The sequence below is a fragment of the Protopterus annectens genome, chromosome 13.part0 (assembly GCF_019279795.1).
Source record: "Protopterus annectens isolate FY-2018-M chromosome 13.part0, PAN1.0, whole genome shotgun sequence".
Classification (NCBI taxonomy): Eukaryota; Metazoa; Chordata; order Ceratodontiformes; family Protopteridae; genus Protopterus; species Protopterus annectens.
The window spans coordinates 454,376,559-454,404,314 of NC_056747.1; the positions used below are offsets into that span (position 1 = coordinate 454,376,559).

General features: G+C 37.4%; 1 protein-coding gene across 1 annotated transcript in view; it reads left to right on the top strand.

Annotated features, from left to right (window-relative positions):
• The window catches only part of LOC122787401 (GRAM domain-containing protein 2B-like), an 82,303-nt gene that overhangs the window by 20,925 nt on the left and 33,622 nt on the right, over positions 1–27,756 (top strand). The window contains exons 4-10 of the mRNA XM_044054095.1: positions 7,394–7,463; positions 7,554–7,657; positions 12,146–12,244; positions 16,947–17,018; positions 20,304–20,378; positions 21,868–21,937; positions 25,496–25,561. Of these exons, the coding sequence (XP_043910030.1) occupies positions 7,394–7,463; positions 7,554–7,657; positions 12,146–12,244; positions 16,947–17,018; positions 20,304–20,378; positions 21,868–21,937; positions 25,496–25,561 (556 nt within the window). The remainder of the gene's footprint in view (positions 1–7,393; positions 7,464–7,553; positions 7,658–12,145; positions 12,245–16,946; positions 17,019–20,303; positions 20,379–21,867; positions 21,938–25,495; positions 25,562–27,756) is intronic.

Below are 27,756 nucleotides of genomic sequence, written 5' to 3' on the forward strand. Positions count from 1 at the left end.
ACCCTCATTTTTCTAACCAACATCACATCAACACATACAAACACAGCAATACAAAACACAGCATTCCATACAACACATATTTGCACTACAACACACTCACACATACACTTCCCTATCTCTTCCACATTGTTTAAAGACAGCTTAATACTAAGCACATATAAGACTCACATAACATCTTATACTAGAAAAGTATCACTTGGAGCCAACACAAAAATATTGCACATACTTAAACACATACTATATAACACAAAAAATCTACTTACATCAGGAGACATACACCCAGACCCAGGGCCACATAACACTCTACTCTCAACCAAGCAAATCACTGACCTTCAAATTCTCAATATCAACATCAGAAGCATATCTAATAAGCTACCTGACCTACATGCATTTATAACCCCAGACATACTAACCATTACTGAAACATGGCTGAAACCTAGTACCCAAAATGAAGAAATCCTCCCACAAGGATACAATATCTTAAGACTGGATAGAATAGGCAGAATTGGTAGTGGGGGGTTCTATTCTCTTTAAAAATACAAGCAACATTAAACCACTACAACCCCCCCCCCATACCTAAATTTCAAAATGCTGAAATCCTACAGTCAACCTTAAACATAACTGACACCAAAAGTATTAATATTCTCTGTTGTTACATTCCTCCAGGCAACAACTCTGCCATTACTGAGGAAATCTTACAATGGGCCACAGAAAACCTTCTACAAGAAACCATCCTACTAGGCGATCTAAATACTGATTGGCTAGCCTGCAATTCCAACAATCCCACTAACCATATAAATCTCTTTGTTTTTTCCCAACTTATCCAAGAGCCCACTAGAGTCAACAAAAAAACCCAGAAACAATCAATTCTAGACTGGACTATGGTCAGTCACCCTAAAGAAAACTATCGGACAGGTCCCTACCAGATGGTCTCAGTGACCATCTACCCACTTTCCTCTTGCATAAATGCACCAACATAACCAAGTCCATTATATTTAGACAGGTCAGAGATGATCACAAATTAAATATACAAGAACTTAACACCATTCTAAAATATAGTAACAGGAAACCACTAATAACCCTAGATTTAGACCAGGCCGTCAACTACTTTAACAGTACTCTCATCAATGTACTTAACACAGTCGCACCCATCAGGAAAATTAGAGCCAAGGCAAACTATGCACCATGGCTAAATAGGGAAACTAGAGCCCTCCTAAAGTCTAGAGACAAGGCTTGGAAAATTTGGAAGAGGAACAATACTGTCCTATCCAAACAACAACTTAGAAATCAGGCCAAAAGACAAACCAAACTTCATAAACAGAATTGTTTCCTTAGCATTAAAAACAAACACTCTAAAGACCCCCAAAAGTTCTGGCATGCTATAAACTCTCTTCTAAAACCAGGCAAAGCTACCACTCCCGCTCCCAACTCCACCAACAATACCAAAGACATAGCCTCACAATTTAATCACCATTTCACAGAATCTATTTTAACTTTATCTTCCCAACTAGCAAAAAAACCTACATATAACCCAGTCAAATGCCCTGTTAATATCCCCTCTTTTACCCTCTCACATGTTCCTACCTCCTATATTAAAAAGCTCCTCCTAAAACTAAAACCTACCACCTCTGCCCCAGACAATCTACCTGCCAATTTCCTAAGAATAGCTGCAGAACCCTTATCATACCCTATTTCTATTCTTATCAACTGCTCAATACAAGACGCCCACATCCACAACTGCGGAATGTATCTTATATTATTCCACTTCATAAAGGTGGAAATTCCTACGAATATTCTGATTATCGCCCCATCCCCATTCTATCTCCCTTATCAAAAGTACTTGAGAAATGTATACATTCTCAACTCATACAATTCTTAAACTTACACAACCTCCTCTCCCCCACACAACAGGGCTTCCAACAACACCACAGCACAACAGCAGCTTTGCTTTCCTTTACTAATCCGGTTAACTATCACTGAAATAATAATAACTTCATATCTGCAATATTTCTAGATCTCTCCAAAGCATTCAACATGGTTTCACATTCCATACTACTAGACACTTTGGCCTCTCTATCCTTTGCCCCTTCCACTATAGCCTGGTTTAAAAGCCATCTGTCAGATAGGCAGCAATCTGTTCTATGGCAAAGTGTACTTATCCCCCTTACTGCCAACTACTATAGGCATACCACAATGCTCAATATTAGGCCCACTTCTTTTCTCCTTATTTACTAACAATCTCCATACCATCACACAGCATGCTGCACTCATACAGTATGCTGATGATTCAACTCTCATCTGCTCTGCTCCATCACTCACCACCCTACAACAACTCACTCAGGAGTCCTTTACCTCTGTGGAAAATTGGATTACTCAGCTCCAACTTTCCTAAACCCCAACAAAATTAAGTTGCTACTTTTCACCCCCAACAAAACAATGTCCTCCCCTCTATCCTTCACTATCTCCTACAAAAATGGAACTATCATCTCTCCCTCTAACCACACCAAACTCCTAGGTGTAGAAATTGACAAAAACATACTCTTTGATGTCCATATTTCACAAACTATCAAAAAGGTCCACAAAAAATTGGGAACCCTGTATAGGCATAGGAGTTTCCTCTCAAATCAAGCATGTATTACCCTAGCCCAAACTCACTTATTGTCCACCCTAATGTATGCCAAACCAATTCTCACCCAGATCAGAAAGCTTGACCTCACCAGACTAGAGTCATGTTACAATAAAATTGCTAAGTTTGCTAACAACTCCACCTTCAGAACCCATCACTGCCAGGCTTTAAGGGAACTACAATGGCTAGAACTTCCCCAACTACTTAATTATCACCAACTAGTCATAGCCTTCAATATTGTTAAACACCCTGACAGAAGCCCAGCATTAGGCCAACTCCACACCCACTATAAAACAAATCGTCTTCTCCGATCTACCAGCAAATCACTCCTCGTGATCTCAAAGACAAATAACATTGCAGGTAAAGCTCTCTTCTCTCACACCATCGCAAGAACCTGGAATAACTTTCCCTCTGCCTTGGTTTCTACTTCTTCTATTACTCAGTTCAAAAACTCTCAAATCACACGATGATAAATGGTTATGCCCATGCATCACATAACTTTTTCTCTGCTCTTTTTCCACTCCATGTACCTTACTTTCCCTTAACAACTTCTTTAGAAACTCATACTGCTGACTGAACTGTATACTTACTGCTGACTGAACTGTATACCTACTTCATGTTGAGACTATGTGTTAACTATGTATACTCCTGTACATATATCTGTATGTTGATTTCACACTGTGTATGCTTATGTTATTTTTTTTTCTTTTTGCAAATATTGTTAAAATGTTTACTTACTGTGGAGCTTTTCTCCCCGGGCCTCCGCTAAAAATGGACCTGTGTCCAGTCGGACCATCTCGGTTAACAAATGTAAAATAAAGTAAATAAACAAATAAAATTTTATATCACCATTCACCTGTAAGGCACAGTGTTGAATGTTTTCTTACCTCTAACTAAATGATATCTTCTGTAGACAAAACTGGACAGAACCAAGAATGGGAAGAAAAGGAGGAGCTAATATCAGAGCAAGAGTACCAGCATGTTTAGCTTTGTGGAGTCTCACTAAAGTAAGCTTTCAGTAGTCAACAAAGTTCAAGTCAGAAACAGACATTGTGCCTTTAGTATTGCTCGTTAGGGCCATCACGCATTTAGTATTTCTCCTGTGAAATGACAAAGTTTGCAGTGCATTCTAATATGAGGGCCACAGCGGGCTAGAGAGAACCAGACACAGCACACCACTGAGAGTCTCTCATTGCAACTCACTTCTTTGGAAACTACCAGACTGTGAGCATATCAGACACTAGTTTTAAAGCACTTACTGTAGTCAGGAATGCACTTGCAGGTGAGACCTTCATAAAGAGCTATGTGTGCTGCTGTTTGGTTACCAGACTCAATCGTCACAATTATGTGAACTACTATTTGGACCTCAGTGGAACCCACACACTTACATTACCACAGAGCCCACTGAGATTTGCAAGCAGATAAGATAAAGTAAGCAGATGCCAGAGTAACAGAACAAAGGACTACTGTGCTGAAGCTATTGTAAGAAATTTGTTTCAGGTTCTACATTTAATTAATATATCATCTTACAGTTTCTATTAACCACTGTCATTAATCTGTATTTTAATATAAATTCCAGGGGTATGGAATATGCTGTGCAGGAAAGTGTGTGTGTGTGTGTGTGTGTGTGTGTGTGTGTGTGTGTGTGTGTGTGTGTGTGTGTGTGTGTGTCAGTGTCAGTGTCATCTTACAGTTTCTATTAACCACTGTCATTAATCTGTATTTTAATATAAATTCCAGGGGCATGGAATATGCTGCACAGGAAAGTGTGTGTGTGTGCGTGTGCATGTCTGAAGGTGTGTATATTGAGTGTGCACTTATTTGTGAATGGATATTATTTATTCAGAGAGTATGGATATTATTTATCCAGAGAGACTATTGGCAACTGACTCTGTGAGTAGCAGCCTTTCACATTTATTGTTCACAGTGAAACAAATGCTGGCCTTTTCTGAGGTGTATATCAAATCGCTTGAAATTACAGAATGAGTCCAGCTGAACTAAAGAGCAGCTGTACATGTAGTTGTATATTCATACCATCATAAAACCATGTTGCCTTAGATTCTAATAGTCTAAAGCTGGATTATTAATAATAGTATGGCCCTTTCTATATGAGTGCTAAACGCTCTTATCATTGCACAGGTAATGTTACACAGGATATGATATAGATCTAATTATTTTTCAAAGCCTGAGATGTAAGCCACTTACTGTGACACAGATGGAGGACCACTTAAATCTTAACATTGGGATAGTATAACAAATAATAAAATACAGGGAATCTTAAGTTGTCCAAGTGGCCCTTGGGCAGGTTAAGCCTATGACCTGGCTTTCAAAGTAGACATTTAATTCTGTAGTAAAAACTTGAAGGGTGTGAACGTTTCTAATGATGATGGGGATAGACGTGATAATACTGCACCTTGAGCAGGAAAGGCCTTACTCCTGGTCATAATGAAAATACAAAGGAATGTGTAGAATCTCGTAATCAAAGCTAAAGGAATGATCGTCTCTATGGAATTAAAATAGCAACAATGTGTCTAAGGGTAGGGCAGTAGCCCAGATGAAAACATTTATGGATATACGTACAGGTTACAAGTGTAGAGCTGAGTAACTGGCAGACAGCCTATATTATGAGGAGTATAACAGCGGGGTTTTCATTTGAAAACAACTTTCACATTTTACTTAATGGAAGTTTGTAATTTGGCATTGTTTATGGTTAATTTTCTCAGCAGAGGGAGAGAGCTGTTGTATGGAATAAGCACACATTTACCTGCAGTAAATCATGCTTTAAAGGTGATGAAATGACAGACTCTGGAGCAAGCTTTCTACATGGCGTGATATTTGTTTAAATCAGTCAATGTGTAATGATAGGGATGAGACTGGGTCTAGCTGCATTTCTAGATACAAGTAAGATTGGTTTATGCTAAGTAAGTGTATTTTACAGTAAGCAGTAGATCTGCCTTTTCTAGCAGAAGATCCAAACATCTTTCATTTTAAGAAAGTAAGTGTTAAGATCCTTATCCTGTAAATGGAAAAAGAATGATTTTAGGTCTTCACATATAATACTACTAAGTGACAGTTCTTCCATCTGCCGACATGTGATTCCTCAAATCAAGATTTGACACCCTCTGTTGCTAGAAAATTAAATAGCACTTTTAGCATATTCATTCAATGCTGTGTATGTTGAACATACCTTTTAACTGTCCAGATTTTCTCAGAATGTCCAAATTTTTGACTCGTATTTTTGATCTGTTCCTCATAAAATTTGTAGTTTCCTGGTAAATCACTGAGGATTGAAGTCACTAAATAATGACACACGTTTGAATTTCAGACTTCATAACCTTCAGAAAATACATGCTAATACAAATTCTGTTATTCTAGCAACTTTCTAAATTTATAAGAACAACATTTAAAGTCTGCCTCTATTTTGGGGTCTTTATCCAGATTTCTTGTGCTAAGACGTTGCAGTATGATGTGGAATGAGTGTGTGTCTATTAACAGGTACCTCTAATAAAGCCCCAGGGAAGCTGTTTTTTAGTTGTAACAGTGTATACAGTTAATGTAACTTGTATAACAGACTTTGATAACAAGCACATGTTGATTCTTTAGCATTCAGTCAGCAACTGCCTAGGAATGTGAGCATAGGATACTACCATTTGATGACTGTCCAGAAATTCAGCAATCTGTTCTCTCCCACAGATGGTGTATTTTGGTTGCTAGCTGGTAGGGAAGGGGGGTAGTAGGTGATACAGTGGTCTCTGTTAAACATTTTTAAGGATGTGTGTGTGCTGGTGAATTAATTTTAGTGGCCAGCAGTGTATCCTTTAGTCACCAACACAATGGTTATAGAGTAGAAATACTAAAATCAAGACAGTGGTGCGAGGGGGGCTGTGCAACCCCCATCTATTTTTATTTTAACTTTTTATTTGCACACACGTGACAGGGGGCATATAAATTCAGAAATGCAACTGTGCTATATTCATTGAGACAATACTCAAGGATCATGTCTTCAATAATCTTCCTTCATTGATGAAATCATTTTTCCTGGTTGATTATTGCAAAGCATTTTGTGTATAACACTAGACAGAGAAGTAAATTAATAAAGTTTGTATAACTATCACAATGTTTCTAAGTGATATAGACATGTATATATTTTAAAAGTGTATATATGAGACTTGTGCCAATGTCCTTTATTTTGCTGTGGCTTGAGAAAACTGTATATTTGAGATTTGCATATGGTCATGCAGGGCTATGAAAACATTTTATCTCACTGATGCTTCATTCCTGTTTAAATCAGGGTTTAATTTGTGCAGGATTGTCAAATGTCCAGTGTTCAAAGTTACATGTCTGCATGTGCAGACTGGCAGCAGGTTAATGAATCCAATTCAGGAACAGTGCACAAATGACCCAGAATATTGGTAGCATTCAAAATATTGGATAATTTTGCCTGAATTCATCTGATGATATTACACAGGGTTTGGCAGGCATTGAAACCTGATGATCATTATAACATGATGTGAGTAGGCCATACCCTACTAATGTGGGTCTGAATCTCACGGTGTCTTCTTCTTGTACAATGTGCTACCTCTGAACAAGTCACATATTAGTCACTCCTGTCTCCTGCCACCAAAAGCAGACAGTTGTGCTGAGTTAATATTATCGTATTATAACTTCAACAAGAACATTGTGAATTTTTTGTTAGATAAATACATTGTACACTGTAGTCTGTGAACTTTCCCCCCTTTTTTTAAACTATCTTTTCCTTTGTTGTAGTCTCCAAAGCATCTCACTGCCTTTCAGACATCTTTTCCAGAAGCAGCAGAAGAGGGTCCACTCCTTGAAAGTAAGCTCAATATCTTCCACTGTTTAGTTTCAAATTCATGTCAAGATTTTTATTATTTGTGCAACTAACTCGTATATGCCTGTCTTTCAGGCACACCATGTGCTCTGCAGAAGGAGGTTCCTTTCCATGGAAGACTGTTTATTTCTGAAAGCCACATCTGCTTTTACAGTCCTGGGATTCGAAAGGAAATAAAGGTAGTTTGAATAATAATTGCTTGACATGATCAGATTATAAACTAGAGCCAAGGAAGCCATCTTGGCCACAATGATTTAGACTTTATTCATTTATCCATCCATTATCTTGATATTGGCTTTATCAAGCTCAGGGTCACAGGGGAGCCAGACCATATCCCACCAAAGACACACACACACACACACACACACACACACACACACACACACACACACACACACACACACACACACACTCTATAGGAAATTTTGGATGACAATCACGTCAACTGGAATATATCTTTATAAAAACAGTGCACTGTGCAAAAATTTGCACAGACAAAGGGGCACAATATCTAGACACTACAGAAAAAGCACCCTATCTGGGGTTTGAACTGAAGAACCAAGAGCTTTTAGAAAGCAACACTAACCACTGCATGACTGTCATCTCCTGTCTCATTTGCACATAAAAAAGAGATTGCAGTCTGATGCTCAGAAGCTTACTTTACTTCCAAGTAGAGGAAGCACAGTATACATACCTGCTGTGGCATCAGTCAGTCTTCCTTGGCATACTTTTGCAATACACTGTATATTTGCATTTGCTAAATCTTTTTTAACTGTTACATATATATATAATACTATTTTAGTTACTAGTACTGATAGTGTATACCATGCCAGGAATGTTTAAATGTATTCACATTGTATAGTAATAAATCTAGTCTGCCTGATATGTTCCAGATTTACACAGGGTAGCATCCACCAGGCCAGTGTTAGCTGTCTGTCGCTGAAGAGACAGGTACTAGGGTTGTTGTAACACTAGATTGCTGTGAAGAGTTACTAGTTGTGTTACTGCTGTACTCTGATGATGTCCAAATTTAGCTGCTGTACAGCTGGATATAGGAATAATTATAACATTCTGCTTCTGGTCCAGTTGTCCCCATATCTCAAATTTTATTGACACAGCATGGTCATTTACATTTATGATCTAAGCTGTAGTTGGTAGTGTTGTCATCAAGTCAAAGCATTTTAGCTACACTAATCCATTATCGACTGTTTCTCTAGTTTCAAATTGTCACATTCTTTCCCATGTGCAAATGGCTTTTCTGCTGCTTAGCACATGTATATGCTTGTTGCAGAAATTTACCAGATTACTTTATTGAATATGCTTGAACTAGATCTAATCGTGGTTGCTTGTTATTATTTAACCCAGTCACAGCCACTGTTTCCATCTTGTCATTCAAGAGTTGTTCCAGTAAGGTAGCAGAACATTCTGCTAATTTTGTTTCTGTTGTGCCATTACCTGTTTTCTTGAAATGTAAATGATTTCTGTACTTCTGTCATCTCATATGTGGTATTATTTTTCTGAGAAAATTTGCCTTGTACAGCTTTGCTACAGGAGATGTTAAACCTCTTTGCATATAAATGTCCATTACCAATTATAAGTGCAGGCGTGCAGCTGTAAGAAAAATCAATTTTCTCACATTGCTTTACTTAGCTAACAGTAGAAACAGCTGTTTCCATTCTGAGTGTACATCAATAATTCCCACATTGATTAATCTATTTATTTACTTTATGCACTCAAGCTTGCATGGTTCATTTTAGCCCATATTCACACTTTGAAAATCAAGACCCCCCCCCAGCTGACTCATTTTGGAGTCACTCTTCTGCCAGAGCTCTTCAGTCCTTTCATTCCCTGGAAAGAAAAACTGAGGAATCAAGACTGGTGACATCCTGCATGGTGAGAATTTACTCCCTGCATACGGCTAATATGCATGTTTGAGGATAACATGCAATGGGCATTGCACAGGAGTGTTGCTCAGTCATGAAAACAATGAAAGCCTGCAGATGCCTTGTCAGTGCAGGCATCACACATAGGTTTCCATGGCATCCAACAGGAAACTCACTATACATTCTGTGGCAATAGATATGTACTCCATCCCTGGTTGAGTCAGTCAGCCACAGCACCTTCACAACTAATCCATCTTAGCCAATACCTCAAGTGCTAGGGTCACTATTTAAATACAAGCATCCTGAGTCATAGTCTGGTATAGCTCACTGAATTCCACAGAGCCATCAAACATTTGTTTGGCAGACAGTTAAGTGGATGATACAAAAAAGGGATCAGTTCCTTAGAAGAGGCCATATATTACATATGACAGTAATGTCTTAGACCAGTTGACTATTCTCAATTGAACTGGCACAGAATGTGACAAATTTCAGTCTATCACAAGGTATACAGCTTTCTGCTTTCTCCAAGATTATCTCGATAAAAAAAGGATTGTCAAGTATGAATACAACAAGCATTTCATCTCTATCACTGTGTATGTAATCTAGGCCCTTTGGCGAGTTGCAGTAATTTCCGTATACCACACCAAACATTTTCAGTTTGTACTGCGGTGGTGGTGCTGCGGTAGCATTGTCGCCTCATAGCAAGATGGTGTCCCGTTCGATTCTCAGCTAGAGCGTCTTCTGTGTGGAGGCGTACGTGAATGGGGTGTGCCTTCGTTGAAGGTTGTGTGTCAGGTCTGGTAACCCGATACATACAAAATCCACTACCAATCATTAGCGGACCGGAGTTCCACTGTGGCGATCCCTAACCGGGAAAAGCCGAAAGACACAAACAAACTGACAGCATAATATAAACTGAATTCTTTGTCTTTTGGCTGTGTTAGATCAAACAAAGTCTAGTCATATACCTTTGCCAACACTAAATGGCATTGTTTCCCTTTTCCTTGTAATACTAGGCAGTGTTTTTTTAATCATTCTTTATTGAGGAAGTCTAGACAGAAACCATGCAGTACATTATATTCATGTCTTGCCAGGAAAGCAAAGCCCTGCAGATGTATTACATATACTGCTAGAATTTCTTTGTTTATATGAAAAATTGTCATCAAAGTGTGATCTGTAACACAAACAGATGATCAAACAAAGACATATGGGATTTCTCCACACCCCAGAGTGAGGCAAGAGCTTCTTTGTAAATCTGTGAATAGGTGCACCATGTTGAATTTAGAGTTAGTGAAGTAAAGGAAATAGGTTTAAATACATTATTATTAATAATGCAGAAAAGTAATGTCTACAAGCAATGGCTAACATAACAAATGAATGCTTTATATGAAGTCTGGAGTCGAGCTTAATCAACATTATCAACAACATATTCCCTTTCTATTGTATGTTGAATACTTTCAGAGTATTTTGACCATTTTCTCTCTTTCATTACTGACAATCGGATTACATAGTTGCAGTCATTCCATGTCAGTAGATCAAAAAATTATTTTGCTGAAAACAATCAACCACTAAAAAAATGCAAGTTTTCCAAAATTCATTTTTTTTTCAATGGAGGCAAGGACCCCAAATACCACAACAAAGGGGTTGTATCCCCCGAACCCTAAACATTTTGAAATTGTGTGCCTCAACAAGTGCAAACATCCACAGCAACCTCATTTCAATAAATTGCATTTCGTCAACGTCCACCTGTTTTAAATCTTGGATATCATACCTTCAAATTGTCTTTGTTTACAGTACTTTTACCAGTTGAAAGATGAGATAAAAGTAGTAATTATTTTAATTCTCTGAAAAACTGAAATGTGTTATCAGTCTGAGACATCGAATATTGTCAGCTAATCAGTTTTCCTTTTTTGTTTAGTGCAGTCCATTTTTTAATCCCATAGCTACAGCCATTCAATCTGCAGAGGAAATTTCTGAATTATTTAGTTTATGTAGGAACAGTTTTGACTACCAGCAATCGCTGCTTTGATCCTGTCAAAATGGAGAGGTCTGCACTAAATATCATCCTGAGACAGTAGAGGCATCTAACAGCATTAAGGTTCTGAGATAGGGCTGGAAGAGCAGCCCATTTTCCAGATAGATTGAATGGATATCTCCTCCTAAAGCTGTTGATATTTTACCAACATTGTTTCCCTAAAGGATCTGTAGTTAGTAACAGATGCTACTGCTTTAAAAATGAATTGCTGTTACTTCTTCAACAGATTAATTGTTGTACACAGACCCAGTTTGTCTGGTGTCATAGCCCTGCTCCAGAGGTTCTACAGCCACTTGATCCCAGCCGTAACCAAAACATAAATTTGCTGTAGGTGGAAAAATATGCACAGAACCCTCTATGCATGTATACAGGGTTTAAATTAAGAACTAGTGACCAGCAAATTTCCCACTAACTGACATTTAGAGGTGCATCCAGCATCTTGCACAGCTGATGACAGTGAATACCCCTCCCCACCTCCCCCATGGCAACGAGTGTACAAATAAAACATTGTTTGGCCTCTTCTTTGACCTGAGCCAAGTATATCACCAAGTCAGTGTGCCTCTAGCAATTCCTGGTTTTGAGCTTCCATAGCAGAGAAGAAGATTCTGATGGACTGCAATAAGAAATGGATTTAGAGATCATATAAAGAGTTTTCAAAGTTCTTCTAAGCTATTTTATTAGCATATTTACAGTGTATTATTATTAAAGTATGCAGCTGTTGCTGACTTTGTTGTAATTCCTCTAACTAGGTAACAATTGCTATCCCTTCTGTTATGGTCCTTAAGAAAGCAAATACCGCCCTGCTGGTGCCAAATGCGATAACTGTCAAAACAAGCGCTGGGGAAAAGGTATGCATTGTTATACTGTTCTACTCAAAATAAAACTGAAACATTTTCTGGCTGCAACTCAGTAGAATGTGAGATAAAATGAAATCACAAAGAAAATGAATATGATACCTCATGCTGTGACCATCTAGGAAGACTTGTTTTTTAGTATGTCATGCTATCAGTGGTTAATGCAGTTACAAAAAAGCAGGGTTCTCTAAACGAAGCAAAAACCTGTTTTACTTACCTTTTTTTTTTTAAATATATTTTGGAATATTTTAGCAGAGGCATTTATAAACAGGTCATTCTGGAGAATGTGCCATTTAACAAAACAAACAATATAAAAATGAACATTCCCTGCAAAAAATGTTTTCTTGAATTTTAATTTTATATAGATAGATATAGACATATGAAAGGCAGAGTTCCAGTTATGTTAAACACCATAATGATCCACACCTTTGATGTGATAGATTAAAATGATATGGATGAGTATTTGTATCACCCAGAATTCATCTATATACAGGATTGTTTTATCATCAATGGGACATAATGAGTTTATTAATTAATCTGTATACACTGAAGTTTTCTTATTTATTTTTTTTTTTACACTTCCTACTACTGTCTTAACTCCACCTGGCTGCTAACAACCCATTTGTTATCCTATTTCACTGCTAGGATTCAATCTACATACATGAGAAATCAGAGTGAAACTAGTTTGGCTCTGCGGCTTAAGGGAATAAAACTCTCACTGCTACTCAGATGACCTGAGTTCAAGTACCAGCTCAGGGACTGCAAGAATTAGATGGGGGATGGGAATAAGTGCCAATGTCATCTCACCCATCCTGTGGGAGAAAAAGTTGGGATATGGCTGACTGACACCTTACAAGTACAGGCTAGCATGGTGATGGAAGCTAGCCAATACCAATGACATAAGGTTATTGATGCCAAGCTGGTGAAGGTAACCTTCAAGACTCACACATGGGAGCATGTATACAAAAGGGAAAGGAATGCACACCCTTGCAGTGATGAGGATGATCATTTCAGCCATGTGAGGGTGGGATTAAGGCAAATATAAATACCTCCATTGCTTACATGCATTACTTATAGCTGGCGACTAAGGGGGATAGTGAGTAGTTCCAGACACAAAGACGACAGACTATGCACACACCATTAGGCCATGAACGTGGAGAATGCCAGTCTTCCCTGGGTTAAGGGTACCCACTTCCTGCAGTGAAAGAGTAGAGGCAGGAGTACAAGTAAGGCTGTGAACTCCATTTGGCTGTCTATGTGACACCCCTCCGGTCATCTCTTGCTTAGTGCAGGACTGTCCCCGTATCAAGATAACGGGCTAAAGACCTATGAGAGGAGAGAAGGATGGTTGATAAATGTGGAAGGAAAGAGTATCAAAGAAAACAAAAAAATCACAGTAAAGCTCTACATATCAATTTTCTGGACCTCATTGCTTTGCAATAGCAATTTAAGGGACACTGCACTCCATTAGGGTCTGTGACTTTGTCATCAGAATCTTTGTTAAATGTTGGGGACATTGGGCACCTGGGAATCTCATGCACTGTACTGTAGTGGTGCTGATCAATGTACAATATGAAAAGAACCCTAAAAAGAAGTAACCCTGTAATAAGATGTAACTGGCGTTAATAAACCATGCACGCATCTATTATGCAATGCTTTGCATATCTTCCCTGGTCCGTTGCATTCTGCTGCATCCTCCAGCATCATGCATTGTATGATAGTGCAGCTCTGTCTGCCCTAATTGGCTGTTATCAATCTGGGGGCAGTGTCTAACTAGCCTATCCTACTCTGGAGGTTGATGTTAGGGCTATGGTGTAGGGAAGAAATGTACCACTTGTAGTAAACCTCACTCCAGTGCCAAGGTAGTTATGCCAAGCAAATTTCAATGTTCTTGTAACAGTCCTCTTGAATCTGTACATGCATTAACATCATTTACATACTTAGGCATGGCAGTAACAAAAAAAAATACATTGATTCTACACTTATGGTGATAAGTACTTTTGAGCTACATAATCATACTTTAGATTTTTGCTTCTGTATTGCATGTTCACAGGTGCTATATGATTACTGCAATCCCGTATGCTCACTGTAGCAGTAATAACAGTCATTGAGTTGTGCTTGGATGGTATGAAAAAATAATTGTAAGCAATGTTACAAGAGAAGTGAAAACTTTCCAAAGTTAGGAGTCTAGGTTTGTTATAGTTAACAATGGTTCATATATGCTGCACTAGGTGATTTTCAGTAACTTGTGAAAAAAAATCTGCATGGTCTTGTTAAATAAACAAAATTGTAAAACTGTCTGCGCTGCTGGAAAGATGATTTTGTACAATAAATACTAAACAGTAATGTTTTAGGAATTTTGGACCAAACTTTCAGAGTACACATGTAAGGATCACACTTATTAATATATCTCAAGGTCATTCTGCAATATGATCCTAAAGGGTGAGTTTGAAGCTTGTATGCAAAATGATTTTTTACAGGTTGTGTACTTTGAATGCCACATTTCATGAAGTAAGGCTTCTGTAGGTAAAATGCTGAAAAATCAAACCCAAATATTAAAAACTAGAAATGTTATAATAAGAATTCACTGTATGAAAACAATGCGTATAACTTACCTCATAGATGGGAATTTAGGCACAGGAAAGAATGGCCTTTGAAAGGTTAGGTGGGGGAATATCAAAACAATGAATTTCCTGTTGTTGTGAAGGAGTAATGTCAGGGCTTATTATTACAAATCAGAGAATACATGAGGACTTTACCCCCCTCTGACCCACTACAAATTTGGTATGAACTTTCTTGGGTCATACTTCAGTATGTCACCCTTTTATGACCCACTGAAAACTTTAAATGTGAAGGATCTTTCCAGTTTTTGATTGGTCTGCATAATAACTTTGCACTGAGGACATGAGGTGTCACTCTACATAAAGAAAGGCTATATGAAGGACATGCTGAAGCTTTAACACCAAAGTATTGAAAATTTGAAAGTATACAAGCAGACATTAAGTTAAGTTAATGCAGGATCATATTTTTGGAAGCTAGTAACCATATAAAAATGTTCAGGACACCTCAGAATTCTTATCATGAGGCTTTGCCTCATGCACTATAGGGTTATCATTTGCAGCTGGAGTTTAACGTCATGTTTCAGGCCTCAATAGTACAAAGACACTGGCATATTTAGTAGAGCCCTTAAGTGTTCTATTTGACAGTGGGTCCCATTTTAACAAATGGCCATATTATAGCCATTTGATAAAAGGTTCGCTGTCGGGGGGGGGGGGGAATAATAGTGAGTTGGTGGATATTTTTATTACAAGTTTCAAGTATTGTTTTTCAGGTGTGGAGTAGTGAAGCATTAGTTTTGGAAAGCATTGATGGCAGCACGAGAAAACGAATAGCTAGAACCTTCTTTTGACAGACTACAAATAGTTTATTTTCTTTCTGAAAAAGACACAACAGTCTAGTTGAGGTAGGCACTAAGGGTTGAGGAACTGGCATAGTGTTATGCAATATGTTACCGTATGATTGGAGTCATGGAATGCATTGCAGTGCTCCTTACTGTATGTCAGCACTAAGGAACATTATACAATGATCCCCCATTAATATTCCAAAACGTGCATGCTGATTGGTCAGTGTGCACGTTGTAAATCATACTTATACTAATGGTAAAAGGTCCGGTCGCCAGGACTTTTTCCATTAGTATAAATCTTTTTATTTTACAGCAACGGAGGATGCAAGATCTCCGTTGCTGTTTAGACACTGTCTCGCTAAATTAAACAAGTTTAACATAGCGAGACAGCTTTAAAAAAAGCAACAGAGATTCTCCGTTGCTTTTTTTAAGCTGTCTCGCTATGTTAAACTCCTTTAACATAGCGAGACAGTTTGTAAAAAGCAATGGAGATCTTGCTTTCTCCGTTGCTTCCACCCACAGCGATGATGTACTGCGTAAGCATACGCATGCGCAGTACATCAGAACTGCCACAGAATACCAGACAGCTGTAGAAGGGCAGCAAGGAGGCATTATACAATGCCATTATTTAAGAAAAGTAAGGTTTTTTTTTCTTAAATAATGTCATTGTATAATAGCAATAACCCACTTCTGGGTGTGGGTAATGCTGGATTTACCCACGGTTGTCTTTGTTTGGCCACTCGCGCTTTGCCCTCATGACCAAACCACGCCAACAGTGGGTAAATCCAGCATTACCCACCCCCAGGCGTGGGTTATTGCTATAATAACCCAGCATTAAGATGCATTCTACTCTCAGAATTAGTCAAGCACACTTATTCTGATTCTGTGATCAGGATTTCAGCATTTCTTCATTTGTCATTTGGAATTTCTAGCAGTATAAATGACATCTGCAACTTGCTGCTTTCAGCTGTTGCTTGCCAGCCATTTCACAGTGTGTGTGTGCATGTGTATGTCTGTGTGTGTGTCTTCTGAATGAAACAAATGCAAAAAGATAGATCTGACATTTGTGTAGTACTCAGTCTTAGGTGAACTAAAACACCAACCCTGTAAATAAAAGTGCAGATGGTGTACTATTTACAGTATATAGTTTGATACACTGTCTGTAATGCCTTCTAATAAACAAATAAATAAAATTAAAAAAATCAGTTCTCCAACGTACAAAATAAAATGGAGGGCAAAAATAGTTCTGAATTATTTGTCCTTCTAAAATAAATCTGTTTCTGATTTTTACAGTACTTGTTTGTCTCTCTGCGGTCAAGAGAACAGACTTTCAAAGTTCTAAAAGCAGTGTGCTCCCACATACAGGTATGAATTGTTTTTCTATTTTATTCGTGCTTAAGAATGTACAGATCTGATTCATCTACATGTTTTGCATATCTGTTACATCATACTAAACACAATTGTGTTTCCTCAGTAATCATTGCATTTACTTGATGATGCCTGCTCCTTTGCATGTTTTCCCACAGCAACGTTTATAATGTACAAACAGGGGCAGTACTTATTAAATGACTGAAGGGAGCATCCACTCCTGCACTGACCACAATTAGTTGCAGCAGTCACTACAATTAGTCCTCTGATTCAGGATGGCATAGCTTATATATGCATGTACACTGAAACTCAAATGGTTGGACCCATTTCATTGAAAACTCATTTCACCTAAAATTCATTTCATTGAGAAGTGTTGATTACATCTCTAAATATATAGAAAGCATGTCATTTCTTATCAGTCTAGCACAGTATGGGTGAACTAAGATGGTCAACACTATGTTGTACCCCGATATCTATAGATGTCTGTGTTTGCTCATGAGCACTGATTCACTGTGTGTGGCAGTTTTTCCTTTCTCCGTGGTTGTAAGATCCTGGAGTTAGTATGTATAAGTAAGGGGGTGCAGGGGGACTTTACCCCTGCAAAAAACATGTTTTAGGATATATGTCTTGTGGAGAAGATTTTCTGTATGATGATTTTCAGTGAAATGAGTTTTCAATTAAATGGGTTTGACCATATGAGTTTCAGTGAAATGAAGATTCAGTGTTATGACATAGACCTACACACACACACACACACACACACACACACACACACATATATATATATATATATATATATATATATATATATATATATATATGCAGAGAGAGAGACGATAACCACTGATAAATCCAGTAATATATAAAGAAAATGAACACTGGCCGGTGAAACTGGATACAAAGTTTAATAAGCGTTTTCGTCTGTTATTACACTTGACTTCTTCAGATTAAAACAAGAATTTTCCATACATCACTTCCTTTTAAAGCCGGGCTTAATTACATGTCATTAAAGCAAAATGCAGCTAAAAATTATTTTTGTTATTATTGTACGCAATTGCATTTCTCCTTTTTGAAAATGATTTAAATAACTTAAAACCATACTTCCTTTTTCCATATTATAAATGTTTTGTCAACACCCGTATCAAAATTAAAATAAAATAAAGTAAGAAATAAGAACATTTTCACATAAATGCATCATACATTTGATAACAGGAAAATTCTTTACTGTATTACCACAAGAATATATATACATACATGCCCTCCCCCTAAAAATATAATTCATCTTTTAATTTTAAATAGCTGGAGAGGGATACTACATTGTTCAGTCCAGGCGGGTTGGTGGCATCCACCCTAAGTTGCCACATGAATTCTTTGAATTCTAGAAACAGTTCCTTAGGACCAACCCTACTATCACATACTTCCTGATCAATTGCTACAAATTTAAACTTGTGAGCAGGATTCAAAATGGTGTCTGCATTCTTCTGATTTCCCTTCCTGATGTCATACATATGTTTATAAATGCGAATTTTAAACTTTTTTAGTCTTCCCTATGTAAAAACTTTGACAGCCTTGACATAAGGCGACACGTACAATTGAGTTGAACTGTACCATATCTAGAAATAAAACCCTTTTCTGTTTCTAGTACATTAACACATTGGTTGCAGTGTGCACATTTAACATCTTACCCTTCTTGGAGCTTTTATCCCCCTCCTTATTGCTTTCCAACAAGTCTTTAACACATGCATCTTTTTATATATGACGCATGGTCTGTCACCTACATTTTTAAGGACCTCTTTGTCATTCTTAAATATGAACCAGTTCTTTTTTAAAATGTCTCTTATATCATAGAACTGTAAATTGTAAGTCAAAATAAAGGCCCTGTTAAACTCATTTGTGTTCCTTAACCCCATATCAACATCATTTATATTGCTGCTGTTGTTTTTCTCTGAACCCAACAGAGGAAAGAAATGTCCATTGACTCTTTTTTCAGTAATCTCACACAAAACCGGTTCAATGAAACTATTGGGGTACCCTCTTCTTAATAACATACCCCTTAATGTTTCCCTCTCTTCAACAAACGTTTCTAGGTCACTGACCATTCATGCTAACCGCACACATTGGCCCTTAACCAAAGATCTTTTTTGAAAGTCAGGGTGCCCACTTTCAAAATGTAAAAGAGTATTAGAATATGTGGGCTTTCTGTAAATAGAAGTGGTAAACTTTTTCAATGAATCCTCTTTAGTAATAAGAATGTCCAGAAAGTTCATTCTGTTACTGTGTTGTTCCATGGTGAAGCTCAAAAAGGAAGTGTTCATATTTAGGTATTCAAAAAACTGATTTAGCTCTAACTTTTATATATATATATATATATATATATATATATATATATATATATATATATATATATATATATATATAAAAAATAAAAAGAGAGATGTGAAACCACACACAATGACTGACTGCCCTTTTAGTCATCTGCAAATATGTTGCTGCATTTTCTTCAACTAACAAGAAAAATGAACTGTTGTAGATCATTTCTGTAAGATCCGGGAAAACTGGGGATGCAGTTGTTTCTCTTTTATCTCACTATCTCACTGTTGTGCAAGTTAGTGTGGATTGATATATACACACACACACGCACACATATAGATATACAGAGATATAGTTATAGATATAAATTTAGATAGATATGGTTGGAGTGTTCCATTAAACATTCAAATAATGGACCATGAATTTAAGGCACTTTTGGTCAAATATTTGAATGAGCAACATGCATGTAAGAATGAGTTGCACTATGTTAAGCTGATTGCTGTTTTAAGGAGGGTAATATGACCATGGATTTGATTTATATGAGTAAAGTTGTATGGGAGTCAAAGCCCTCCCAAGTAAAAGCATGTGTGTGTGTGTATGTGTGTGCATGTGTTGTTTTTGTATTAGATATGTTTGATTGATTTGTATGTGTGTTCCTGTGTATATTTGTGTTTTTTCAATGTTCACCCATCATTGTACAGTCAATATTTTAGTCTCAACATTTTGTTGGTCAGTTATTATAGTCATTACAAGTATAATTATATAGGGTGGGGGGACAGGATGCTTGACCCCTACAAAAAAAATTGCCATTATTTATGTGCAACTTCTAAAAGCAAATTTATAGTGTTACTACCAGTTCTCTTTGCCAGTCAAAGTACCATTTGGTATTTATTCATCATGACTGGCTATATTATGGTTAAAATTGATTGATTGAATCAGAAGTTGAAAGTAATTTTCTTTTCTTGCTTCAAGGACGGAAGCGCAGGTAGCAGTCCAACAGTGGGAATCCCACCTGACAGAAGCTCAGATGGCCTAAAGGAAGCTGTGGTAAGTGTAACTACAAAAAAGGATTATCAGCATTTGGTTCATCCATTTGTGTAATTACCTGTAGCCAAATTTGGTATTTCAACATCTATTGATTTCATATAACGTTTACATGTTTTTCTTCAGTGAAAGAATGTAATTATGTTACCTTTATTTATTTATATTTTGCAATTATGGGTGCCTGGTAATTCAAAACCGTGCAAGTAATGGTCCATGCAGCAAACTCTTCCATGTACGGTAACCAGATTTGACCCATATTTTTTAGAAAGAGTAATGCCACCCCTGCCCTTAATACCTGCCATTTTTTTAACCTGAATAATAATACGCCAGCCAAAGTGAGGCTACCATTCCAGAAAGGGCTCTTTGTTGCATCATAAATTATGTTATCTATAGCTACTTCCCAAAGAATTCCATTAATGATCAGTGTTGGTCTACAGTGTATGAGGAGTCAGAGCTTCAGGAATCATGCTATTGATCAATGTTAATCTACAGTGTATGAATCCGGTCAGGAGTTAGAGGTTCATGAATCATGCTATTGATCAGTGTTAGCCTGCAGTGCAGAAATCGGTTCAAGAGTCAGAGCTTCAGGAACTGTGATATGGATCAGTGTTAATCTGCAGTATATGAATTAGTTCTGGAGTCAGGGCGTCTGGAATTATATTATTGATAACTGTCATTCTGTAAGTGATGAACCAGAGCTTCAGGAATTACATTATTGCTCAGTGCTAGTCAAGCAGTTTGAGTCAGAGCTTCTGCCACATTAAAGGAGAAAACCTTAATCTGGCGCATCTGCTGTCATAACTGCCTCACAAATTTGTAAGTGTAATGTGGGTATCGTGTCAAATTGCTACTACACTACTTATTCAAAAGTGTCATTCACTAGATGTACATGTGATACCACAGGACATGTTCCTGGTGAAATGGAACCCTTCATTAGATTGCAAATATTTTTTTCATTATTAATGTAGCATTGGCTTCATACATAAAAAGGTATTTTTCCAGTTTAAGATGCTTCTAAAATGTAGTACTAAATGGGAAAAAATAGTAATACAGCACATTTAGTGTTTTGTGGTACTACCACAGTTATATAAAGTAACTGTGTCACCCACAATTAAGCCACTTATTCTGTCATATTTTATATACAAGTTAATTTTCCATAGCCACAGACGAAATCAGAATTAAAACTGATCCTCCCAATGTTTTACACATGCGCGTATGTGCACACTCTCACACACACACACACACACACACACACACACACACACACACACACACACACACACACACACAGTGAGACCACAAAAAGACACTGTCAAACATCTGGCTTGTTACTTTATATGACTCTCATCTAAATCATTGCTACTTATCATACAGATTATGTATGAGTCTGTCTATTTTCCTGACTGTTTTTCAGTTTCCCTGCATTGTATGCATGTATATGATGTATACAGATGAAAGTATTTTATTTTTACTTTATTTTTTTTATTTTCAGGATATAAGCCATCGGGAGGTGGATTCTCACAGCTCCCAGGAAGAGACTGCATTGATGATGAATCCAGCAGGTCAGTCTGTCTTTGTAGATACAGCTCATCAGCTACATGCCATAGTTACTTGCTACATTTTTTCAATATTTTAGCCAGTATGTCTTATCAATAAAACATTTCATATAAAACAGTCATCATACTTGTATTTATAGGACGTATAATAAAAAATATGGTACATGTAATCAATTAAGTTTTAAATGAATCATGATTGTTTCTCCTCGTCCACTGAAGGGGTTTTAATCTACATTCCTGAATGAAGTGGAATGCAAGTCCCCAATAACTCTCATATAGAAGACTTTCTCCCTGGCACCTCTTAACTGAAATAACCTACTCCCGCTTTGTAAAACCTCAGAGTAAGTTAAAAACAAATCTGTAGATCTGACCCCTTTCAATGGAATGATCTAGAGAAAATGGAATTTGTTGAAGATAAAAATGAAAATCATCAGACATGTATCTCAAGCATTATGCCAGGGTGTGATTGACAACTAAAACCATTACATGGAACTTACTTCCTATAGACATTTGTCTCAGTAAAGACTTTATAACCTTCAAGCATTAATACAAATGTCTCTATATACTGTACCAGTAACCTGCTGTATCTGTGCTGTGACTGTCACATAATCTTGATATAAAATCCATAACTTTGCTGTTATGCAACCATACAATAAAATCTACAAGTGCCAGATATTTCTACCTTCAACATTTCACTGTCATCTCATTTGTAACAGACTCTATTTCACTATCTACATAATTTAATCTGGCTTCAATGCATATATATGTAAATATATACATACATATAACTCACTCCCCTTTCTTTGTTTCATTTATTCTGGTCTTCCTGTTCCCCCCACAATACTGTAAATTAAATTTCTGTATAACTTGCTGTCACATGAGTTCAAATGTCTCAGTTTTTAACTGTAGAATATTCATACACCCATTCATCTTCTACACTACTTGACCTGATAAGGGTCACACTACCAGTAAAGTGACCAGGGTAGGTCAGACCTCTACACCCTAAACAACAGTCTCCAGCTTGTACTATGTGCTTTCTGTACATTCCTAGGCAAGCAAGGACATTTAATTTCCACAACATGTTCTAGGTTTTCCAAATGGCATTCTCTCAGTAGGGCATTTGTGGTACAGCTTCCCTAGGAGGTACATCAAATGAGTTGTCTGAGTCTGGTGGGGAAGTGGCCATACTCCAAGATCCCCTCAGCCTGGTGGGGAAGTGGCCATACTCCAAGATCCCCTCAGCCTGGTGGGGAAGTGGCCATACTCCAAGATCCCCTCAGCCTGGTGGGGAAGTGGCCATACTCCAGGATCCTCTCAGACTGAAAAGCTGCTCATTCTGTCACAGAGGCCAATCCTCCAAAGAAAGTTTATATCTTCTATCTGTATCCAATTGTGTGTGTGTGTGTGTGTGTGTGTGTATATATATATATATATATATATATATATATATATATATATATATATATATATATATATATATATATATAAAATCAGCAAAGAGCAAAAGCACTGAACAGCGAACCTGTTATCACTAAATAAAACACATTAAGTGCACATGTAATGGAATACCAAAATATCAGGACACTTAACAGCTACTCAAGAACAGACATACCAAGCATGAAAACATACCCCTACCCTAGAACAAAATCAATAACAATGCTTTTTTGTAGGGGGCATGCACCCTGCACCTCCATATCCCCTGGACTTAAATATACCAACTCGTGGTCTCATCAGCTCAAACAAGGAAGAAATCTCCCTACTGAAATGATTCACTGCCAGCTGCCATGCCAGCACACACTAAATACTACCATGGCTCCAGTTCCATAGAGTCCATCATGTCTACCCACCATATTAAAAGACAAAATAACTGCACCATCTGCATACAAAATTTAAATTACCAAAAGCAACACAACAAAACATTACCTAAGCTTCTAAACATTAAAGTGGATCTCTACACTTGACAGACTGTTTGGCATTCTCAGGAATCTCACAGTACGTACTCTCAAAATCTCTACATTCGCTCAGTTAAGCCTCCATGTAAAAGCATTCATCTCAGAATACGTCATACTTCTGAACCTCTAAGCACAAGAAGTTTAGACGAAACCATTGTGTCTATCTGTTAATGATAAACATGTTGTAGTGACTCACAATCAAATTTATTGCTGTGTTAGATGCACGAGGCATGTGATAACTGAAAGCACAGGCCTCTTTCCCTGCTTTGTAGAACTTAGTATATATATATCTCATCCTAAATAGTACACATTTACTACTTGCAAAAATAAGCAGAATTCAGATTTCATACCATCACTATCATAATGTGAAGAAAGAAATGAAGATAAATTTCTAAATTCTGGAGTTAACTATTAGTTTAAAAGATATAAGTAGTAAACTGATGTACAAATCTTGTATACAGTTGTTTGACTCAAAACATGCAGTTTATGGTCATATCTAGGGGGGAAATGATCTTTCATAGCTCAAATATAGCTGGTTGCTAACTGTTTCTGAAGTTACATCCACAGTCATCACACATAATGTAATTTTCAACCTTTGTAACATATTACTGTATGTTTCTTACTTGCAAACATTTGTATGTATCTGTATATGTGTTTAAGTGGTTGAATTATTATCATTTATGGATGTTGTGGTTAGGATGAAATTATGGATTCCATAAGCTTCAAGCACTATATAGGGAATGCAGTAAATTTTGAAATAATTTTGTAGTCTGAAAAAGTGTGCATGCTTTTGTTGCAGATGATTTTGCTATTTATAACTTGTTTATTTTGCCTGGCTTCTTAGTGATGTGCTAAACGTTAGTAATAACGTGTTATCTGCAGGGAGATGGGAGAGGGGGTATATGGGTTCCTCTGTACAAATGTACTAGATCATTGGAGGTAGGTAGTAGAGTCATTTCATGAACATTTTATTACTCTACAAATATCCATACTCACTGTTAGCAAGAAAATTAAATATGCCTGTCATCAGACTCCATGCCTGCCCTAAGTCTAACAGGTGTGTATGTACATCAGGTGCTGGGAATTTGGAGACCATTACCCCCACCACCACTACCACTACCATTTTGAAGAAGTACGAATGCACAGATTTGCATGAAATACACACTACCACATGGGATGTTACTCTTAGTCAGCCACTATTATTGTTGGGGGGGGTCTCATGATGACAAGAGGATTGTTCATCTCTCATGTTATTTGACAATACAGATCATGCAGGCCTGTAATATGAAAGATGGTGTGGGAAACAGAAGAACTGAACTAAAAAAACAGTTGCAAACATACTTCCTTACTAAGTAACGCAAAGCATTTGGTTTATACAGTACCTGCATTCAGCATGTGTGTTTATTTATTTACTGGTTTATACAGTACCTGCATTCAGCATGTGTGTTTATTTATTCACTGGTTTATAAAGTACCTGCATTCAGCATGTGTATTTATTTACTGGTTTATACAGTACCTGCATTCAGCATGTGTGTTTATTTATTCACTAGTTTATACAGTACCTGCATTCAGCATGTGTGTTTATTTACTTACTTATTTATTTTACTTTCAGTGAAAAAGATTGACAACCAAGGTGATGAAGTGGATGGACTGCCTGCAAATAAAATAACACCCAATGGTAGGTCAAAGATCATACTTCTCCCCAGGGCTCCAGAAACAGCCCAGATATGTTTACATGTCGGCTCTCATCTCTGTCAGGGTGATTAGGAATGGGAGTATAGTGCCATATGCTTCAGCATGACCCATTGCTGCAGGCCACAAATATGGAGAGAGCAGATTTTAAATTTAAAGGTTGAAAGCATTCTTTTGATGATTTTCTTCCAAGGACAAGCCAAGAATGAGTTTCAACAATGGAAATCCCTAACTTCCTGTGCCTACCTAACAGAATCAATCCAAGCAAAGTCAACAGCTGTTGATTTCCAGAGGTTTCAGTACGGAATATAAAGGCACAGATCAAGAGTTACATTGACTAAAATTTACTGAACTATAAATTAATTCATTTGTAAAATCTGCTTTCTAAAGTGTGAAAAGAAATGTTGCAACAGGAAGAAAAGAGATCTGCAGATAGTAACACCAAGGTTACCAATGGTCCCAGTTTTTCCAGGACAGTCCCAGTTTGGAAGTCTCTGCCCTGGAATCCCAAACATTGTCTTTGGGATGCAGAAATGTCTCGGTTTAGTCTGAATGGTTTCCAGCATTTGTAGTGCTGCTTCAGTGAGTGAACCAAAACAAAAACTTCAGGCAGTTTCTTGAACGACAAAAGATTCTGTTAGGTCCACATTCAGAATATAGAAAAGGCAGGTGGTGGGAGAGTTATATCCATGATAAGAAGAAGAATTCCTTTAGTAGTCCAAGAAGAAAAATATAAGCTGGGCAGGTGCGCATCTCTCTGTGTCTATTGGATGGCAGAGCGGATTACTTTAGAAAATGTTTACTTGCCCCCCCCCCCCAAAAACAAATTTAAATGAAATAAAATGAGTGTTGCAGACTGTTAGGTATGCAAACCTCTTGATGCTGCTGTCAGGGATTACTCTCACTGATCTCTCTCTTTCTGACACACACACACACACACACACACACAAACTCCCATATATATTATTTATAGCCTTGTCCACATTTCTTGCAGTAAGAGGTTGAGAAGTATGCACAAACATCTTAATCACTGCTAGGGGATCGCATGCTCGCTGTCACTCTTCTCTCTCTCACACACACAGTATTGCTCGATTGCTCTCACTCTGTCCCGATCTCTCTTTTTCTCACTCTCTCTCACACACACACACACACACACACACACACACACACACACACAGAGTCACTCCCTCATTCATACATGCAATCACTCACACATCGCTCTCACTCTCTCCCGATTTCTCACTCACACACACACACACACACACACACACACACACACACACACACACACACACTCATTTCCTCATTCATATGTGCATTAACTCCCGATTGTTCTCACTCTCTTCCGATCTCTCACATACACAGTCTGTCGCTCTCACTCTCTCTCGGTCATACCTCTTAACCATACTTCTCAGATTTTCACAGAATGTCAAGATTTTTGAATAATATTTTAAGTCTGTTCCTCATAAAACTTGTAATCTTCTTGTAAGTCATTAAGGGTTGAAGTCACTAAATAACTAGACGTTTGAGTGTCATATCCTTCTGGTAATTCATGTTAACACAACACCGTTTATTCTAGCAACTTTCTAAGTTTATATTAGCAATATTTAAAATTTATCCTTATTTTGGGGCCTTTGTCCCCTCATTATTTTTGGCTTTGTCCAGATTACTTGTGCTGGGAACTTGAGAGGTATGCTCTTAACGTACGGATTTTTGCAGAATGTCCAGATTTTTGCTTCATATTTTTAGTCTACTTCTCATAAAATTACGTTTTTCTAGCAAATAGCAAATTATTGAGTATTTAAGTCATAAAATATTGACAGACGTTTGAGTTTCAGACTTAATAACTTTCAGAAAATTTGTGCTAATGTAAAACCTGTTATTCTATCAACTTTCTAAGTTTGTATAAGCAATATTTAAAAGGTGTCCCTATTTTTGGTCCTTTACCCCCCCCCCCCGCATTATTTACTACTCTGTGACCTGCCCTCACCCAGTGTCACACCATGTGGATTCCATGGAATGTGTTCTGCGTAGCAGACACACTGATAATGAACAGAGAAGAAAATTATTTTCTCAGCAAATTACCCATATATTCAATTCCCTTGGTGCATAGCATACCTCTCAACTGTCCCAAATGTCCAGATTTTTGCCTCATATTTTTGGTCTGCGTGTGATCCTCAT